The following is a 22,539-nucleotide window of genomic DNA, read 5'->3' as shown; positions in this document are numbered from 1 at the left end:
AAATGAAAATACACTTTTACACCAAGCTCCTACCCAACCAATTCAACTGTGGTAGCTATATACTGCTGTAGACAACACCTAACAATCATGTTCTTTTAAAGTTTATCGTTAATTAAAATTCATTCGCAGACATTAAATTCCCACATTTAACCAACTTCACAAGTGCATTGGCATAACATAGATCAACCCATCACAATTTTCCAAAACCAAACAGAATGATCAATTATAAGCTTCGTGGAAGGATCCAACTCCCCCCTTCCTCCCAGCAGTTAGACTAAGCAATTAAAAAGGTTTCAATTCCACCTCATCCCCTTTCAGTTGTTACATTTTCTCCCACACCTCCTTAGAGATTTTATAGCAGAGAACAAAGCATGGAAGTCATTAGTAACTTCAACCTAAATGGACTTAATGCTTTGACTTTTCAGTTAGTCAAATATCAACAGCCTGCAAGCAGAAACACAGATCATTAAACTGTCAAGCACATTTTGGTGGCAAGTCAGACTCCAGACAGAACCCAACAATCGCAATAGTTGCAACTTAGAAAGAGACCATTCAGCCCATCTAGATCATACTGGTTCAATACAAGAGCTAGTCCCACTCTTCAGCCCTGCAAACATTTCACTTATTCAGTTCTTGTAAACCCAGCAATTGAATCTGTCTCCAGTCCTACTTCTGACAACATTCCATTCCCAAACAACTCACCATGCAATATTTCATGTCACTTTTGCCACTCACACTTGTGTCCCCTAGTTCTTGAACCCTTTACCAATGGGAATAGTTTCTCATCATCTACTATCTACGCTTATTATTTTGAAATGCCCCTGTTCAATCCCTTCAAAAATCTTCCCTGTCCAAGGACAAAAACAGGTTCTCCAGTTTGTCTGTAAAACTGAAGTCCTTAGAATCTTTTTGGTTACTCTCATCAATACCCTCTGCAAAGTCTTAACTTCTTCCATAAGATATGGCCAAAGAACTGGAAAATACTCCAGTTATGGCTGCAGTCTCTTGTAATTCTTCATGACCTCTGCTTTTTAGTCTTTGCCTCTACTTGCAAAGCCCAGGTTCCTATATATTTCCCGATACCCCCAAAAAGCTACTCTGCCACTTTCAAACTATGCAAAAAAAAAATACCCCCAGATCTTGCTATTTGTTTGGAATTGGCTCCTCTAATTTATGTTACTTCTGGGGAAAAAATATTTTAGATGTTTAGGTCATATTACAACTCAGAAATATTTGCCATGGAACTTAGAGGCCATGTACAGTGTTTATGGGTCTACACACCTGCTGATGCTTTCTTGCCATAGCTGTAAGATCTGCTTCCACCTTTACATGTTTCTCCTTCACCTTTGTCAGCTCATCCTCCTTAGAAAGTAATTCTTCCTCCTGACGGGTTACCTGTAACAGTGGCTTAACCTAAAAGACCAAGAAAATAACATAGTAAATAATGATGTCTTGCTAACAAAAATAAAATATTTTAGCACCTCTGTCAATCTCTTTAGAAAATTCATCACTTAATAAAAACTGAGTGATCCTGAGTGCATCACGACATCAAATACAAATCCAAGCATACTGAAGTTCATTGTCTTAGAGCAAATAGCTAACATCTGCAAGTCCGGGTGACCTATTTTGGACCTCTATCTGTGGAGACAAGATGCAAATCCAACCTTTGTGAAGAGTCGCCACCACTGCCAGTGTCTGAGCTTTAGGTAAGCTGCACAGTTCCTTTGCAAAACCTTCAGTGCACTCAACTGTTGTTGCTTTCTTAAGAATGCTCTGTAAAGCAAAGAAGAGCATTAGTTTAGAGATTAAGCTAATTCAGTTGTAAATATCATAAAAGGCATATATCATGGCTTCTCAGACCACGCTGACCATCAAGCTCCCATTTACACTAATCCTACATTTTATTCTTCCCACATCCTCTCAAGTACCCCACACACTATGAGCAATTTACAGCAGCCAATTATTCTACAAACCCACATCTTTGGGATACAAGTGGAAACTGGAGCAACCAGAGCAAAATACAGGGAGAACATGCAAACTCCACACAGACAACGCAAGGTCAGAAATGAATCCACGTCACGAGAGGTGTGATGCAGCAGGACTACTAGCTGTGCTGCTTTTGTCTTTTCTATCACATTATATTAGCATTGTCTAAATTTGTCAAGGAGACAAAATTCTATTCTCCAGCAGCTTTGATGGTTAACTCCACTGCAACACACAGACAAAAGACTGCAGTTTGGAAACAAGTTATCAAGACTCAGCAAAGGTAGGCAGAGTTTATCTCGTTAAATATAGGAGATAGCATGAAATACAGACAAAAGGAAATTAATTGGAGTCAAGTTAGACATGGGAGAGGGAAACAGTAGTATTGAGGAGAAAATTTATAAGGGTAACATTTCAAAACTTCCAGACATATTCCTCCTGCAGGAGTAAGACACAGATTCAGTTCTTCCAATTTCTGCAACTTCAAGGTTAAGTGGTAAAGCAGGAGCATATATCTGATTAAAAAGATCATTATATTGTTAAATACCAACTTCAATACAGTGAACCACTTTTCTGAAAAAATACACGAGCACAAATCTAAACCCTGCAACTTCTTGAAAAAGTGATTTAAGAGCAGCTTAAATTTTTGAAAGGTTGATTGCAGAGCAATGCAGCTCATCCAATAGTGTTAATGCTGAATTACAACTAAAGGTGTAACTGTTCACAGTATTCCTTTCTGATAAATGCCCAATAATAACATGGGCTGAAGCCTAACAAATTCTGGACAGCTTTCAATGATATATTTGCACTGTTCTATGAAAAAAGGCCATTTTTCTTAACCCTTTGAAGGAAAGTTGACATGTTATAGAAGCTGTACACATGATCTACTTGTCCTCTTACATCATAAACATTTGTGCACAATACCCTTAAAAACCCTGGAGAAATGCACTGACTTTTAAGCAGCATCAGTTTTCACATTGACTTAAGGACAAAGGACAATAATGGTGTACAACAGACAAAAGTATATGACATTTTTGCAGCAGCCAGAAGCTGGTTAAGTAACAAAAAGCTCCATCAGTATACGTCTCCTGCTCCAAACTCTAGCTGTGATATTAAATTGCCCAGGAGGGACATGCTATTTTTAGTAACAAGCCTCAGTCTTCCTCTGTGACCTGAAGTGAACTTACGCATTTTTCTCTTGTAGTTAATGCCATCAATCAACCATTAGCAAGCTTGACACAAGTTATTCATTTGGGAAGATGAAAAGATCATTTTACACCAGCAGGAGTTTATAATGTTTAAGATTTTTCTTTGAGAAGACAGGATTGATTCATAAGTCAGGCACTGCACTGTGGTTTGAGTGATAGCCAAACAAAGAACTGCCCAACAGATATTGAAAATATTCATTTTATCTGACTAGTTTCTCTAAACACAGTAGATTAATACCAAATTGAGGTTTTGGACCTGGTTATCGCGAATTTCTAACGTTCAGTTGGAACAACCATTCTCCTCTCCTAAATCTGACTAACTCCATTTTTCCCCCAAACTTATTGGTTCACAAGAAAAAATGATTCATTCACTGGTCAAAAATCATTTACAACAGATCCCAGCTATCATTCAAAATTCTACTGGATTCCATTCTGGATAGCAACAAAAATTAACTTGGAACATGTAGAACTTACTTCCTGGCCAAATATCCACGGCAAACAGCTTGGAAGAGAATGATTATATCCGTGATCTTTAGGTCCCGTTCTTCCTCCAAGTGCGCTAGAACCCCAGCACGAAAGAAGATCTTACTCTGGCCAATACGGAATAAATTGGGGTCCAATTCCAAGGCATGTATCTGATTTCAGAGTAAAGAGAAAAAGGTAAACAAGAGAAAATATCCATAAAGAAATGTATAGGCATTCCCAAGTAGATCATAGAGCACAAAAATGGGCCCTCTTCCCACTGTAGTCACACCGACATCCACATGGATCTAACCTCATTTTTCCTCTTGCATCCTATAAATTGTGCCCCACCCCATACAATTCTCCTTCCATCCACTAACAAGCACATTTCTGGCATGAGGGACGAAACCCAAGCTGTCAGTGAGAATGTGCAAACTCCACAAAAGCATCCAACGTCAAAATCAAACCTACATCTGTAGAGCTATGATGTAGCAGAATTAACTACTTCATGACTGTGCTGTCCAATCTTAAAGTAAATAAATAAATAAGCAAGCATCTTGCGCAGTATCAAAATCCTACAATAATGACAAAAGAACACATTATCTACCATTCGTTCACAGGCTTGCTTGCCATCCATGAAACCTTTTGGAATGGAGTTGGGGGTCAGGATCTCATACCTGGAAAGGAAACAAACTGATTACAAACATCCAACTTTCAAAAGATCCTTTTCATCCCCTTGTTAAAATTAAGAAATCTGTCAATTTAAATTTGTCTCTTCATTTTAAACAACATGCAGTTGATACTTCCACACACCAATCTTCCCTTTGAACATGCATACATAGTTACTTCAACATGAAGAGCTTAATCTACCAAGAAAATTCACATTAGATCAAAACATTGGCTCCTCTACACTGTTCCTGATGTGCAGAAAGATTAGATTAAATGGCTTCTAAATTTAAGTCCATTTTCCATGACCAACAAAAACATTCCTAACCCAATTTTGCAGTAGAACATTGTGCAAAATATGTCTGTTAAGCAAATTCAGCCCCACTGCTAGAGCCAAAATTCACCATAGAGCAGCCAGTTTCAAATGGACCTCACCTGGCCTAGAACTGAAACAGAAAATGCTGGTTAGCAGGTAAGGCAACATCTGTACAGCGAACAAAGATTTTGCATCTAATGATTCATCAGCATGTGAAAGGCATCATCGAAAGTTTTGTTTTATTTCTCTTTTCATAGATACTGCTTGGTGTGCTGAGTATTGCCAGTATTTTCTGGTTTTATTTCAGCCAACATCCATAGTTTGCTTTTGGTTAGAATAGAAATTTGGCAAGTCAAATGATTAAATTTGTGCAAAGTTATAAAAGAGCTCTATTCAACCAAGATTTACCAAAGACACCACTGTTGTTGGCAGAATCTCAAATGACGATGAGGAGGGGTACAGGAGTGAGATCGATCAGCTGGTTGAGTGGTGTCACAACAACCACCTCACACTCAACATCAGCAAGATCAAGGAACTGATTGTGGACTTCAGGAATGGGCAAGTCAGGAGAACACACACCAGTCCTCACTGAGGTCAGCATTGGAAAGGGTGAGCAGCTTCAAGTTCCTGGGCATCAACCTCTCAGAAAATTTATCCTGGGCTCAACACATTGATGCAATCATGAAGATGGCATGCCAGCGGCTATACTTCATTAGGAGTTTGAGGAGATTTAGTATGTCACTAAAGACTCGTAGAAATTTCTATAGATGTACAGTGGAGAGCATTCTGACTGGTTGCATCACAGCTTGGTAGGGAAACTCCAATGCACAAGATCACATGAGGCTGCAGGGGGCTATAGACTCAGCCAGCTTTATCACAGGCACAACCCTCCCCACCATTGAGGACATCTTCAAGAGGCAGTGCCTCAAGGTGGCGGCATCCGTCATTAAGGACCATCACCATCCAGGACGTGCCCTCTTTTCGTTACTACCATCAGGGAGAAGGTACAGGAGCCTGAAGATCCATACTCAACGATCCAGGAACAGCTTCTTCCACTCTGCAATCAGATTTCTGAACGATCCATGAATACTCTCTCACTATTCCTTATTTTCATAATTTACAGCTTTTGATATCTTTGCACTGAACTGCTGCCATAAAACAAAATTCATGTCATATGTCAGTGATAATAAATCTGATTCATCCTGTCAACTGTTCCATCTTACCTTAACGGCAGTTCTCATCTCCATTCACCCTTGTTTAGTGTAGAACTAACTAAAGACAATACAACAAAATTGAAATATATTGGGCCAACATGGTTTGACAGCTGGGTGGGAGAAGTTGTCTATAGGTGAGATATTAAATTAAGAATATGCACCAACTAGTGTTCTATTCATTAATGACCCCTTTGACTGGTACCATCTTAGAATTACAAAAACAGATCAAATTGATCAATAAATTTGATACATCAGTTTCCAAAACAACTGGATAGAGCACATGTAGAATTCATTATGTATGCAAATTAAAGAACACTTGTAGTCAGTAATTCAACCCCCGCCCCCTGCAAACACACTACCTCTGTCTGAACTCCTGGAAGACGATCCTATTTGGAAAACCCTGACGGCAGATTCTAATTCCTTCCAATACACCATTGCAGCGCAGCTGGTCAAGAACTAAATGAGGATCCAGCTTTCCAGCCTGCAAAACACGAGGCCATGTACATTAGCAAATTATCAAGCAATTTCATTGAATTTCCCTTTAAATATTACTGCCATTTGCTAAGTGAACAATCAACACATGGTTACAGCAGTAATCTGCAGAAGGCTACAGGCCAAGTGCCGGTGAATGCAATTCATACAGATGAGTATTTTATGACTGGGATGGACGTGGTGGACCAAAGGGCATGTTTGTGCTGTATGACCATCTCTCCCACTATTGGAGACATCTCAACATCTACCCTGTCATGCCCCCCAAGGGTGTGCTTCAATAAGACTACCTCTCATTCTTCTGAGCTCCAAAGAAAACATGCTAAACTCTAAGCTATTTATGACAGGAGACCCTCCGATCCCAAGAATTAACCCAACGAATCTCGTGGACAGCCTCTGATGCTGCTGTATCCTTTGTTAAACATGGGGGCCAAACTGTTCCCCAGTATTCTATGTGCAGCTTCACCAATATCCTATAACAATACATTTCTAAACTCAAACACCCGAGCAATAAAGGCCAGTGTGCTTTTTTTTTTACCTTTCTTAATCAATTTCCGTGTCTTTGTTTCAGCCACAAAAGCACCCAGATACCACTGCACACCAATCATTTGCCTCTTTCCCCATTTAGATAATAGCTCATTTTTGATGCCTTCTACCAAACTATATATTCTCAGACTTTCCAACATCAAACTCCATTTACTGTGATCTCATGCCTTAGCCTTTTAATCTTATTGGACGGCTTCAGAGCATCCAAACACTATTTATAGGTCCCATTTTATCGATTCAGCTTGTTATATCCTCAAAGAATTCTAGCAAATTAGCCAAACATGATTTCCCTGTTCATAAAACCATGCTGATTTGGTTTGATTGCATTAAGCTTTTCTAAATGACTAGCTATTTCTTCCTTGATTACAGACTCCAGCATTTTCCCAACAGATGTTGAGCTAACTAGCCTATAGCTTCCTACTTGTTGACTCTCTCCCATCTTGAACAAGGACATTGCATTTTTGATCTTCCAATCTGCTGAAATCCTCCCAGGTTCATAGTCACTTTTGAAAGATCTTTACATAATGAGTAACTTTGTTCTTATAATGGCACTGTAGGGGATTGCCATTCCCCCTTTCTGGAAATATACCTACCCTTTTCTCATGGTTTGGAATAATGCACCGAACAAAATTGGGGTTAGTGTTGCGGAGAGTTGCCATTAGTTTGGCCAAGGACTCTTTGTACAATTGTCCCACTGTGCGGAACATGCCCTTCTTTGTCTTGTAAGCGGAACCAAAGGCAGTTTCGTTCATTCCAGCGACTTGGTCCAAACCCACAATGCGATCAACTGCAAAAATAATTTGCGATTTAAAAAAAAAACACTATGTTGTACTTATGCAATGTGAAATCTCACGAATTACAAAAGCAGCGAGATGTTCTTGGACTACTAGATCAACAGAACATTAATAGATCATTCAGCCCTTCGTGCTTGCACCACCAATTAAATAATCACTGATCTTCGACATAAGCACAAGATAAATATGATGGAGAAAAATATTGAGAAGCCAGTAATATTGAGTCAAGCATTATCTGTGGAAAGGCAGTTACTGTTTCAGTTGAAGATTTTAAAAGGTTAAGGTGATGGAAAAGATGGAAGAGGAGGACAGAACAAAGGAATGTGATGAAGTGAAGGGCAAGTGATATCCAATGATACTGCAGGGCGAGAGGGTGGGAAAGGAACAAGAAACAAAAAGTCAGTCTAGAACCGGTGCAACATGGGATGTTAGGATGCAACTTTACAAAGCACCGGTGAGACCACACTTGGAGTATGCGTAGTTCTGATCGCCAGGAATTCTGTAGCTTGTGCTGGATAGAGTGTAGAAACGATTCATCAGGGTGTTGCCTGGATTGAAGGACTTCAGTTATGGGGAGAGGGTGAGCTTGTTTTCCTGAAGTGAAGGAGGCTGAGGGGTGATAGACGTATGTAACAAATTACAGGTAGGGTAGATAGAATCTTTTTCCCATAGTAGGGGTATCAAAAACAAGACAGCAGAGGTTTAAGGTGAGTGGAAGGGATTTAAGGGGATTTCAGGGGAAAGTTCTTAAATGTAAAAAAAATGGTTGCTAACTGAAATTCACTAACAGAGGTGGTGATGGAATCTGTAACAATCACTACATTTAAGAGACATTTAGACAGGCATTTGAACAGGCAAGGCATAGAAGGATATGGACCTAATGCAGGCAAATGGGATTAGTGTAGATGGGTAGAAAGGTTGGCATGGTTATGATGGGCCGAAGGGCCTATTTCTGTGCTGTACATCTCTAGAACATGTTTAAGTGAGCAAAGCTGAATTATCTGAAATTACTAAAGGAAAACACTGAAATAAAGTGTCATAAATGCTAAAAATGTTGAACTCTCAAGTGTAGACATCTATAATGTGCAAACCAAAAGATAAGGCATCATTTCTCAAGTTTCCATCAGGCTTTACAAGAACAAAGCCGAAGTCTTGCAGAAGCTGAACACCCCACTGAGGAAGTGACTAAAGAGAAATAGTTTTTTTTCCATGAGAAAGAAGTCACTTGGATGGTCTCTATAATATATTGATTATGTTTCTTCCTACTCTTGCCCAACTAAAACATTTATCAACTTTGCTGCCAACATTTATCCTCAACATGGTCATTTTTACTTCTGGACTTCTCCATTTCGATGTTTAGATAAGCTGCCATATCCACTGCAAACCCACACACCATCTCTCAACTACAATTCCTCTCAACTTGCCTCCAGCAAGGCCTCCAATTTTATTCTCGTTTCAGGTCTCGAGTTCCTAATTGGACAACAACACATTCCAAACCAGCATTTCTGACAGGCTTTTCTAAGTGGAGTTCTCTCTAGCATAACTGAAGGCCCTCAATCATGTTTGTTCCATTTTCTACACATTTTCTACTCCTGCCCAGAACCTAGAAAAGAAGTCCTTTTGCCCATTCCTCCACCCTGCACATTAAGTGCAACAATCTCCACAACTTCCACCATCAAGCACATCACTTCCTCACAGTATTCCAGGACATTTTCTTCCAGGTCACTGATATACCACCCACCCCGATATCCCCAAAATACACTTCCATTCCCACAGTACTTTCACGTGCACTCACATACCATTCGTTTTTTCCGTTCCCACCATTCAAAGCACCAAGTACACTTCCCAGGTAAAGCAGCAATTTCCTTGTACTTTCAATTTGATATGCAGTATCCACTCCATCTGAAGTGGCCTTTCTTAAATTGGTCAAGTGTTTTGGAGGAACACCTCTGTTCAGTGCACAAGTGTGCCCTTGAACTTCTGGTTGCCTGTCACTTTAATCCTTGACCCACTGCAGAATTGGCCTCCTACTTTGTTCCACTGAAGATCAAAGCAAGTTTAAAGACCAGCACCTCATCTTCTGATTGTATCTCATCTAGAAGGCCAGGTGCTCAGATTTGATTAATTTTACATAATTATTTCCAGCTTTTAAAAAAATTCTTATTTGTAGTATTTGCTGCGTTTTCCTTTGATCATTAGATAATCCTTCTGCTTCTCCCAGTCAAACCTCAGACTAGACTGCTTATCCCATTATCACCCTCTTTTACCTTGGGCCATCATCCTTTGTTATTTGGATCAAGCAGCATCCTTGGAGGCAAAAGGATAGTCAACAGTCCTGATGCAGGGTCTTGACCCAAAATGTCAACTACCCCTTTGCCTCCACAGATACTGCCGACCTGCTGGGTTCCTCCAGCAGTTTGCTTTTTGCTCCAGATTCCAGCATCTACAGTTGCTTGCCTCTGTCGCTTACTCTTTCCTGCCTTTCACAAAACTTTTTCTTCTCCTATTCTCGACATTAAACCTGTTTCTCTAACTTTTCCTGATTCTGATCATTGAAGCATTCAGAAGTCCAAATAAAATGCTGAAAATTAGGAGAAACAATGAAACAGGATCTCCAAAACCCACTCGAAAACTAAATGTACTTCAAGCTTGAGAATTAAAGTTATTGAGATAAATATTACTGCAATTTAACAACATTTAGAGAAAGCCGAGTGAATATATAAACCATCTTCACAAAATATTATTTAAAAAAAATACAACTACTGACCGTCCTTCCACAACTCTGCCACGAACTTGTCCAATGATTGATGAAGGAGGGTTGCAACATTGTCATTGAGTGGGTCCATGTTTTTCAGAAGCCATTCATCTGCCTTGTAATCCACCTGGTACCAAATTTTTTTAAATTATTATATACAGATTATCTGTCACTATTGGTACTTGTGGCATATTTAAAAACCACTGCAAAATACTTCCTGGAAATTGCTACATTTCAGAGCGCCTCGAAAGAATCACTCACTTTCATCTGCAATTGCTTTACTTTAGGAAAAAGCATTTCTTGTCAAATTAAGTAGAACCCAGCTAAAAAGCCTAGTTTGAATTCAAATTACTAAATGAAGCAGTATATCAGGATAATTGCACCTCAAGGATGAAAAGTTTATTCATTGCAATAAACAAATTGCTGGAGAAACTCAGTGGGCCAGGCAGCTTCTGTAGAGGGAAATGAACAGTCAATGTTTCAGGTTGAGACCCTTCTTCTGGACTCCAGCCAATGAAGCGTCTCGATCCGGAATATCAGCCAGTCCATTTCTATCCACAGATGCTGCCTGACCCACCAAGTTCCTCCAGCATTTTGTTTGTTGCTCCAGATTCCAGCACCTGCAGTCTCGTATCTCTATACATTAGTAGTTGTGCGTCAAACCACTTTGCACAGTGGTTAAGTTGGTGGACTAGGAGGTGTGTTGTCAACTCCAATCCTACCTTGTCAGCCAGAGAGCTAGAATTCCAGTAATTAAACAAGTTAAAATGGAATTACAATCCAGTATTAGTAGTGGTAATGGTGAAATTGGAGTTCCACAAATGTCCTTTGTCCTTAAACCAAATGTCTTAAGGGAAAAAGAAATGTACTTTCCTTACACAGGGTCGCTCCACACCCCAATATGATTTCAGAAAAGCTCAGCAAGCCACTTACTTAGAGTAATTAGGGTTGGGAACTAAAGCTGGCCTGGTCACCAATGCTCTTGAGCGGAAAAAAAGTTGCTAAAATTAAGAGTGATGTACAGATCCATTGAGGAACTGAAAAACAACTCCTTTTAAGGGATAGTTGTACATGTCAAGAGTTACATTAAAAAATTTCCTTTGTATTTGTTACACTGGGACTAGAAAGAAAGAATAAACAAGTTTTCTACCTAAGGCAAAGTCAGATAATATTGTTCATTTCTCAGTATGATTAATGCTTAAAAACAGTGTGCCAAGGCATGGTAACAAATTCTATTTAAATAAATTGGTACATCATCCAACAAACTTACAATCCAGTGAAGTCATAATCCTAAAAACATACCTATACAAACCAGCTTGAAGCTGTTTACCTGACCCAAGTGCCCATTTAAGGTTTTCAGTTTAAGAAGTTACGAACAGGCAGTACAATCTATTCTCAACATTTAGCATTCCATTTAGTAGACATACCTTGCCAGCATAATGAATAATGCAGAAGTCAGCTTTATCTTTGAGTTGTCTTGGCTTTTGGAATTTTGAATGAGTACCTTGTTCTTGGCTCAATTTTTCCACAAATGTCTTATCAGTAGCCTTAGGAAACCAGCATTCCTCATCCAACAGAGCTAACACACCAGGAGGATTTGCCTGGCAAAACAAGTAAATACTTAACAGATTGAAGTTGATGTTTAATATTCTTCAAACCATTTTCTTCACAGAATATTAGGAGTGTTTAAATCTTCTAAGTTAGAATTTTTTGACCATAGCTTCAACTTCTGTTTTTTAAAAAAATTGCATGTCCCTTAAGCATTCGCAGATAATGGTGTCCAAAACTGAACACCCAAATTGAGCTAAGTTACTTCTCCACTGGAGTGACTAAAAATTTAAGGGCAGTCTTGTGGCTTGTTTGGTTAAAGGGTATAAACTAGTTTGAAGTCCTGAACATTTAGTTCTGTGTGTGGGGGTAATACATTTGCAACTTTTGAAGATGGTACAGGGCAGTTTTCAAATGATGGGCATCACACCCTGACTTTCTGTCCATTTCCACAGGTTCTACTGTTTAGAACTTACTATTTTTCTTTTCTCCCTGCTGTTAAAGGTGTCTTCATAATGTTTTTTTATGTCACTTTCATCAACTTGCCTATGTCTGCTATCACCTAGTCAATTTATTCCCAAATGAAGTCGATGAGATAATTTGAAAACTATATTTCTTAAGTGGTAGTTATGAAACAAATCAATGTGCAGAATTCTTATCCTTACAGGTCTTTCAATGAGGTCAATGCAAGGCTGAAGATCCAGACCAAAGTCAATGAAATTCCACTCAATGCCCTCTCGCTGGTATTCTTCTTGCTCCAGGATAAACATGGTGTGATTAAACAGTTGCTGCAATTTTTCATTGGTGTAGTTGATGCACAGCTGCTCAAATGAATTTAGCTGCAGTAAAAAGTAATATTTCTGTTAGAACAAAATCTGTCTGTTGAGCCTAAACATAGGAACAAGAAAATTAGGGTGGGTCAAAAGGCCCTGCCCCCCTCCTTCCACTAATCCCATTCTGCCTTACAGTATCATTAATGTTTCACTTCTAGTCATCTTTCCAACCTCATCCCAGATATCCAAGATTCACAATCCCCAAAGACCAGAATGAACTCAAAGGTGGAGCATCCACTGTCTTCTCTTGTAGAAAATTCCAAAGTTTCTCAATTTCCTCCAAGAAATTTCTTTTATCAGCCTTAAATGCAGATATCAAAAATGAGGTGATTTTTTGGAGCATGCCATACACATGATTTCATTCACTGGGGACTAGATGCACTGGTTAGAAGATCAATGAGGAAAATGAATTTTGCAAAAATGCAACTGGATTTTTGTTTCCAAATCTTTTGCAAAAGATTTAATTTTCTCCAAGTTTTCTTTTCTTTCCCCATCCCTAGCTCTGCTCCCACCCCAGCTCAGTGCATTCAAATTTATCATAGTCTCATCCTGGGACTGTATTGTAACTTCCATCTCAGCTCTTTTTGCACTATGTCCCACCACCATTTTCCTCACCACCCACTCGAGCTCAGAGCTAAGCTAAGCAGATCTCTATGCAGAAGCCAGTCTGCAAAACCCAATCTTGAGACACACGTCTGTCTGAAAACAAGTTGCATTTTCTACCCGGTTACTCTTGCGATTCTACTGGGAAACAAGTTATGGAAGGGATAGGATTTTAGAAAATCAAAATGGACTTACTTCAAAGATTTCAAAACCAGCAATATCCAAAATGCCAATAAAAGAAGCTCCCTGTCGTTTTGTCCTATCCAAAGCTTTGTTGATGCGATGACAAGCCAACGAAAGAGGCGTTCATAAGTAGCCTTTGCTAATGCTTCAATTGCAAAGTCAGCCTTGAATCAAAATATTCTTTTTTTAAAACATATCAAACTAATGCAGCAGCTTCAATTCATTTGCATCTCTACAAGCCTCAACCATACCTGCTCTTTGGTCTGCGCTTTCTGAACATAGTCTCGGCCAACTTTGATGCGTGGTGTGAGTATAGCACGAGTGAATTCCATTACATTCATTCCCAGCAGGTGACAGAGTTTCTGAGCAGCTTAAGAAGACATTCATTAATCTATAAGGTACTCGAAATACGTGACTTCATAATATTCCATGCAAGTCCAAATACAAATCCCCTTTCAACAGACATGCTGTCAAAATTTTCTATGGACAGCATCTCTAAGATGAATGATTTTGTAATTGATTACGGATAAATCCTCACTTTGATTTATTAGGTTTGAATATGGAAGACAAACTACTGAAAGTAAAAATATTTCAAACTGGAGACCAGCATTAAACAAAAACAGGCCAATTTGTTGATAAACCCTCAATGGGGGCCTGATGCCATCAAAATTTGGAATAGAATAGAAGTACAATTATGTACATCTCCCAACTTGATATTCTGCTCCCTTAGGTATTAAATATCATACTAGCAGCAGTTGCCTTCCAATACCCAACTAAGTATATAGTGTGTATGCGTGAGCAAAAAGCAAGGTGTGTTTAGGCAAAATTCCTTCATGGATAAAGTCATTAAACCATGGAACACTGTCAGATAATTAGTGTGAGGCAGAGACTACTGCACCTTTTAAAAAAATTGAAGAAACATAGCAAACAGAAGATGTAGGCATATGGGCAAGGATGATTTTTGGAAACACTGCAGGTGAAAGATAATATTTGGTGCTGCAAACCTGTATGCAAATATGGTCAATATAATGCCATAGAACTTAACCCAAGAACACCATTATTCATCATGCAGGTATGTGTCAGTTTATGCCTGAAAAATCATTCTGCTTTCATTAACCCTATCAACACATTCCTCTATTCCTTTCACCTTCATACACCTAGTCTTTCCCTTAATTCAACTCTACTACTGTGGTCTGAGATCCACATTCTAACCCCTCCTTGGGTACAGAGGATTGTACTGATTTATTTGGGACCCTTATTTACGGCCCCCTAACTTGGGGATTTCAAATGAAAATGTACGCTTTACCTAGCTTATCAGAATTCTCAAAACATCAAGCTCTCAGTCTTGTTATTTTTTTAAAGAAAGCTTGATCATTCATTTCTAAAGGTTTTTGATTTTCAGACTTCGTTATTCTTCCAAAAACCTTCATTTTTCTGGTGGTTCTCTTTATAATTAGGAGAGACCATAACCTTACACAAAGTCTAACCAAAGTTCTATAAAAAGGAATTCAAAAAACTAATTTTGTTTCTTTTAAAACAGAAGTGAAGGGAAAATCTGCTCTCTCTGGTGCAATCTTCTACTGTACCTTAAGTTTCTGGGTTTGTGTGTGATTAAACAGACATTGAATCAAGTTCAAATACATTCCTCATATTTTATGCACAAAAAATTCTCTTCCAGCAATTTAAGTATTTGCATCCACTGGGGAAATGAGATCCCTGGTTGATCTTTAGATTGATGTGTCAATTAACCCAGCCAAGGTGGTGGTATAGAACTTCAAATAGTTTCAGCAGCTTTTGTTTAGAAGAGGAAAGACAGCTGAGGTTAGAATATGAAGAGTTTACACAGGATTGCCAGAGTAATGATGTTTCCTACCAAAATGTATATTATTTGGACCCATGATGGAATTTTTACCTGCATTTCAAAAAAATGGCAAAAAGCTTAATGCCCACTTATGTTGGAATTGATGATGACAATCTATAGGAACTGATGAAATAACTTACCAGTGTTGTCTGGCATCGATGCTTGATCTGTGTTCCTTTCCTTCTTAAACACAATATTACCAAACTGCAGGACTGATGAGGCCACTTTCAACATTGCTGTGATATTAAATTAGAACAATTAACGGGATGGAATTTAATGAAGCATCTATCAAATATCAGGTTAAAGAAAATTGTATATCATTCTAATAACATGGAGTAACCCCCAGATTTTTGTCTGGTGTTAGCACGTTTCCCACAAATCTAAGATTCCATCTTTCCAACCAATCATCTCTGCTTTAACAAAGAAAATAAACATTGTGACATCGGTGGATATAGGTGAGGCAGTGCAGCTCAACTTTTACTGATGGGTGGAGCAACATTAGGTTTGTATAGAAGTTAAACTGGGAATACAAATTGGGCAGTGCCAAGTAAACCAGAAGTACTTTGTTCAGGTGTCAGACAAATCATTAATACTATTTACAGTAAAACAAAAGCACTTGGCAAAAGCACTTGCAATAATCTGAATATGAATGCAACTTTAAAATAGTACAAAACCCTCGAGAGAAAAAGTGCTCTTGAAATTTAAATATTGGAGACCTAAAGTATCATAAGCCATGTATGCATCTAGGCATACCTTTGCAACAACTCCTCCTCCAGTAAATACCACTCAACATTTGGGTCATCATGGACTCCAGATGTCTAGCCATCCAAAGACAACATGCATGCAACACCAGCTACATGAACATGTGAGACCACAAGCAAAAAAAATGCAAAGAATGCAAGTGACAAAATATGTCAAATATTTGAGTATTCTTAGAGTGAATAAATATTCATCTGGGAGGCAAACTTGTCAAATTCTACCACAGCTCATTCCAGAAAAACAAGCTTGTACATCTAGTATTGTTTGATGCTGTTACTTTCCTACTGAAGTGCTGAAATATATTGAACAAATTTTAGCACAATATAAATCTTGGACACTACTGTTAAAGGTGGGCTTAAAAAAAAGGGAGAAAGTGATGTACTCAGACTTCATTTGTAATCTTTTTAGACTGTCCTCTGATTATATCTGCCTATATGTAAATTTAATGATTGCTCACACATTAAATGTTACTTTTACTATTGACTGGAAGCTAAAACTACATTAGAAGTGTGCTGTATTATTGTATTGAAGGAATTAATGATCTGCTGTTTGCTTTCCACTACAATTCCTTTTCATCCTTTTGCATAACTACCACCATATTACACTGCAAGTTTGGGCCAAGAGAGCGAACACAGTGGAATTAGCATCACATTCAAATGAAATGCAGAAACTAGGTTCTAGGAAAACGCAACAGCAAAATAATAAGATGCTGTAAATCTGGAAAAAAAAACAGAAAATGGAAATACTCGGGTCAGCCAATTTGTGCAAAGGAAAGAAAGTTAACATTTCAGATAAATGCTGCTGGCCTGCCAAATATTTCCAGCATTTTCTTAGCAAATATTGTCTTTTTTTTGGAATAAGTTATGTTGACTAATTAGATTCAAGAAAAACACTGCTGCATTTTAAAAATCAAACTATTTAATCCAAATCCATTTAGCTTGCAGAGAAGAATATGAATTCCATTCTTAACTGGCTTTCAATAAGTTAATATTGTATGTACATTAAAAACCAAGCAATGTACCAAAAAAATCCTATCTTCCTGCATGAGACAGCTGAACCAGGAAAATAATGAGATACTGAGCTAGGAGAGGTTGAATAAGTTTTGCCAAGGTTGCATTTATGTTAATTGTATCTCAACTTCATATTCAATTTATAGGCAAATCATTTCTCTCAGATGATAAATCCAGAGCTCAATATGCCCAACAAATGTTAATATATTGACTATAATCTTTGCATTCAAGATTTTCCAAATGCACTGAAAAGCAAGCAGTGTGCAAAGTATAATGTTTAGTTTTTCTCTCCCATTTAAGTATCTGATATCAGCAAATGGATCTTGAAGTCTACAAGACCGAAATATTTTATTAAAATCTAAAGCAGAGTTTGTTTTTTTATTAGTTGCAGAGTTTACATGTGGTTGGAGAGGTGTTAAACTTACAAAATGCCCAGGGAGTTTGGTGTTTTACATCATTTGTTTCTGAACCATTCATACACAGTGCTGGTGATTCCAGCTACAAAATTGTACAAATGAATAAATTTTCTGATGTGGACCGGAAACCAATTTAGAGTAACCTCATTAGGTTCTATTATTAAGATGTTCTCTATTTGTTAACCATCCACCAGACAATATTGTCGCATTTTACATCATTCTTCTCAAAAATCTCCATTTAAAATCATTCAATCTTCATGCTTTCTCATCACACAGCTATCATAGAATCCTTCAATAACTTTGACACTTGCACAAGGACTGGTTATAAATATTGTAGCCAGCAGCATCTTACACATGATTTCCTCATGGGAGAAACCCATGATGTGCATTGCCTCCATGGTTTCTTGGAAGTTGTCCTTCTCCTGCTGTCCAGGGATAGGAACATACCCATTGGATAGGAACCGGTAGTTATTGAATCCTTCGAGCAGCAAATCAGCTGAATGCAAAAATAATTTTTTTTTAAAAAAAACATCAACATTGATTTCATAGCAATGATTACTTGCAAATTAAGGCAGCATATTGTAGGAAGGGTAGGATCCTCCCAGCAAATTCTATTATTAAATAGAGGACAAGTTATTTAAGAACAGATGGGAAAAATTGCATAAAACAGGTTTAAGGTGATAATTTAAACAAGTCTGTCTCAAACGAAAGGCTCCCGCAGCACTCCAACCACCCCACATTTTACAATGACCCCTCAAGTGCAATGCCTGGCTGATTTGAGATTCCAAAAATCCAGTCAGCTTCATAATAAGTTTTACATTAACAGATTAATAAACATCATTTTGACAGTGGAAACCAGAGTTGAACCCCAGCCTGCTGAGCCAATGTACACACAGAGCAAAGATTACTCAGTGGCAAATCAGCAGAGGGGATCTAAGCTACTACATTAGAGAAATCCCCAAGTCTATTTTTTTCCCCTCAACTCTATCAAATTTACTTAAATCCACATCCTGAGGTTATTAGCACCTCCAAAAAGGGAAATGGGTCTTTCCTGCCTAGATCTCAATTTGATACACCCCCACTGTTTTCCTAAAGGTAACCAATCTCAGTATAGGTAAACAATCATTAACAAAATTCTTTAGCTCTGGCATATCCTCAAATCTCTTCTGTTCCCTCTTTGGTTTCATCACATCCTTCCTCGGCTATGACAGCCGGAACACTCTAGCTATGGTCAAGCCTTTATTCTAGTTCTAACACTTGTCTCCCTGTTCTTGTATTCTGTATCTCAGCCTATGAAGTAACCCTTACATTGCCTTAACCACCTGTCCTGCTACCTTCATATCTCTTTGAACATGCACTCCAGGATCCTTGTTCATTTCCACTTCAGAATTCTGCCATTCACTGCAGCATTCCCTTGCCTTGTATGCCCTTCCCAAATATTAGACCTTATTTTACCAGATCAAATTCCATTTACAACTTTGTTGGCCACATACAGGTTTCTCATTAACTTTACCAATTTGGGTACTATTAGCAAATTTTTATTTTAGCCCCTATACTAACATCCAAATCATTGAAATGTAAGTCTTGCAGAACCTCACTGTGTGCCGTGATATCCTCTTAACTAGTTAAGATAGAGGCCAACAGGACCTAGTGCAGCAGACACAGAGTTAAACCTAGTCTGTATGGTTAGTGCTTTAACCCATTAAGCAATTAGAGCAACAAACTGATACATGAAGGAAATGCAAGATAAAACTCATCCCACCACACCCATAAACTAATAGAATATGAATTTAACTGAAGTGACAGAACATTGCAAAACTGTATTCACTTAACATTTAGACAACAGGTCAACACTAAAGCATTCCAGTTCTCTCAAAGCAGCCAAAATATTTGCATTATAAAAATTAAGCACTGATGCTTTCCACATTGTTCAGGAAATTTTGTGCAAATCAACAATGGATAACATCAAGTCTAATTTTAGCGAAGACTGTAAACTTTCCAGCTTGTGTATTTTGCAACCACTTCTGAGACCAAAGCCTTAAATGAAATCAAGATCAATCCCAGATGTCTCACTGCCAATGAAATTTGGAAAGAAATGGTGGTTTATGTTCTTGAACCATACCTGACCTCGATTTTCTAACCCATCATACTTGGGATGAAGAAAAGCAGCAGTTTTTTTTAAATTCTTCTGTACCCAAGCTGAATTCATACATTTGAGACTAGTGAGTGGGTGATGGATGAAAATTGGTGGTGGTTTTGGGGAGGGGGGGGCAGGAGGTAAAAGAGAATACACTCAACATGATTTATTACAGAACTGACTTACATTTAAGATGCTCTCCTGCTCCACAAAGTAGTTGATAGAAAATGTGGAACGTTCGTTCTTCCTTTGCCTGACGTATTGCACGGGATTTTTCCAGAAGATCTTGACAAAGTCAAGTCAAGTTACTAAATGATTTGCAACTACTAAAACATGTTGATCAGTTAATCAAAATGCAGATATTTCTGTAGCAGTCTACACTTAAGCTGTGAACAAAATCCTAATAAATATAAACTTTACTCAAACAGTGCTGAATGTGAAACAGTTGAACATTTGGCAACATAAAAATTTGTACCTTATAGGTTAGTTAACAAAATCAAACTGATAACCAAGTTGTTTTGCTTGGAGATGGTGACATGAGGAACAGCAGCTGATTTTAGAGCTTCACAAGTTTTCAAGGAAGGAATCTGGGCCTAATAGACCAAAAAGTTTTACCAACCCATGTAAGACTATTTGCAATTATAAATTGTCATCTACCTGCTAACAAAGCTATTTGGCCAGTTTGTCCTAGTTAAAAAGGTAAAGATTACAGGGCTCCTCTGCTTGAACAGTTTCTACGCACCGAATTACATGGTTTCATAGTTTCACAACTTACTTTGAACAGTGGAACCCTTTATTGATGTTAATGACATACCCGTGTGTAAAGCCAAACCACAACTTCCTACCGATGGCTGAAAACCAGTTAAACCAAAATGCACATTAAATATACAATAAATGTAATTAAAATAGAGATTTAACCATTATTCCATTCAAGTTTGAAGCACAGCACAAATTAAGGTCTTTCATATTGAATGGGATCCCACAAGCCAATTTTGCCCAAAGATTTAACTAAAGCAACAGAACTCAACTTGCATTTAAGGATTTTTTGAGTCTGCTCCAACCATCCTTACAGTAGTGCATTCCAGAACTTAATTTGCTGTATAAATTTTATTTTCCCCTCATTTGTTCTTTTGGTTCTTTTCAAAGTCACCCTTAATTTTGCATCATCTGGTTATCAACCCTTCTGCCAATGGAAACCGTTTCAAATTTACTCTATGACCCCGATTTTGAACACATTACATCTTCCTTTAATCTTTTCTCTTGAGGAAAACCAGTTGAGCTTCTCCATATTACAGAATTCTCACATTCCATGAATTATTCTGGCACATCTCTGCAATGTCTAGTGACTCCACATCTTTCCTAATCAATGGTGCACAGAATTGACCATAATATTCCACTGGGATCTAAAACAGTAGTAAATGGCTTTATGATAACCCTCCTGCTTTTATACTCTATAAACCAAATGGAAGAATAATCTTTTACAACAAGTTGCAATTTCCCTTTCCTCTTTTGCTGTTAGGGTTTCAGATAGAGCAAGGATGAAATGGCTGCTGAGTTAACATGGTCATCCGATTTCAAAGTGAAGGTATACCAAAGTTGCACTCATTTAAAATTTTTTCTCCCCTCACACCACCATATTCAAATACAGTTTGCTACTGTGAAAAATCACAGTGCTGAACACTTCTTACACAAATACAGGCATAAGCTCAGGTTATTTTATGTACCACCTCAGCACACTATTGCCACCACCCTCTCTAAAACGCAGCAGTGAAGAGGATACAGGTCTCAATGTTGGCCCCCACAATATAGCCAGTGACATCAAAATTGATTCGGATGAACTTTCCCTGCAAGAGAGAAGGAGCATTTTATCAAAGTCATATGGTCTTAATATTTCTGTCAATGTAATAGAATTTGCCCCAAACTTAAGGGGAAGTGCATATATAATCAGATTTTTTTTATATGTACAGAAGTCACGTTCATTTTTGAAGATTCCAAAATTAAACACTTATTAGAAAACTTCAAATACCCAAGTAAAGCCAACAAGGGGATCAAATACCTCTGACAAATACTTGTATTACCTCACTGAAATCTAGGAATATGTACTGTCTATTAATAAAAATTGACAAGTGAAGATCATGCACAAATGCGAGTGCCGAATGGGATGAGTGAACTGCAGAACTGAGCAATCCTTCGTCAAAAGAAGATGGAAGTTGATGGCAAAAAGTTAGGCTCAACTCTAAGTCTATCAAATTCATTACCTCCCCACCACTTCCCCTTGTTAAAGTTTATCACTATGGGTCAGAATTTATCTTACTCTATTGTGATTCCATTAACAGCAATTAAAATATCATTTTTGAATTCAAATCAGTGACACAACACCGGTGAAGGAATTATACTTGAATGCGTGCAGTATGTAAAATAAGGTAGATGAGTTTGTAGCGCAGTTAGAAGTTGGCAGGTATGATGCTGTGGGCATCAGAGTCGTGGCTGAAAGAAGATCACAGCTGGGCGCTAAACATCCAAGGATACACATCCCATCGAAAAGACAGGCAGGTGGGCAGAGGGGGTGGGGTGGCTCTGTTGGTTTAAAAGAAATGAAATCGATTCCTTGGCAAGAAGTGACACAAGATCAGAAGATGTAGAATGTTTATGGTTAGAGTTAGGGAACTGCAAGGGTAAAAAGACCCCAATAGGTGTTATATACAGGCCTCCAAATAGTAGCCAGGATGTGGGGTACAAATTATAACAAGAGATAG

General features: G+C 38.2%; 1 protein-coding gene across 1 annotated transcript in view; it reads right to left on the bottom strand.

The window, feature by feature from the left end:
• Positions 1-22,539, bottom strand: part of LOC127580046 (myosin-10-like) — a 123,619-nt gene that overhangs the window by 25,489 nt on the left and 75,591 nt on the right. The window contains 16 exon segments of the mRNA XM_052033192.1: positions 1,282-1,413; positions 1,665-1,773; positions 3,666-3,826; positions 4,261-4,330; positions 6,209-6,330; positions 7,478-7,671; positions 10,446-10,560; positions 11,861-12,034; positions 12,647-12,820; positions 13,613-13,704; positions 13,707-13,764; positions 13,852-13,970; positions 15,602-15,697; positions 17,999-18,142; positions 19,970-20,068; positions 21,564-21,627. Coding sequence (XP_051889152.1) covers positions 1,282-1,413; positions 1,665-1,773; positions 3,666-3,826; positions 4,261-4,330; positions 6,209-6,330; positions 7,478-7,671; positions 10,446-10,560; positions 11,861-12,034; positions 12,647-12,820; positions 13,613-13,704; positions 13,707-13,764; positions 13,852-13,970; positions 15,602-15,697; positions 17,999-18,142; positions 19,970-20,068; positions 21,564-21,627 — 1,923 coding nt within the window.

This window comes from Pristis pectinata, chromosome 18 (genome assembly GCF_009764475.1).
Source record: "Pristis pectinata isolate sPriPec2 chromosome 18, sPriPec2.1.pri, whole genome shotgun sequence".
NCBI lineage: Eukaryota > Metazoa > Chordata > Chondrichthyes > Rhinopristiformes > Pristidae > Pristis > Pristis pectinata.
The sequence above is the reverse complement of the archived record's forward strand: the minus strand, read 5'-3'. Positions and strand labels throughout refer to the sequence as shown.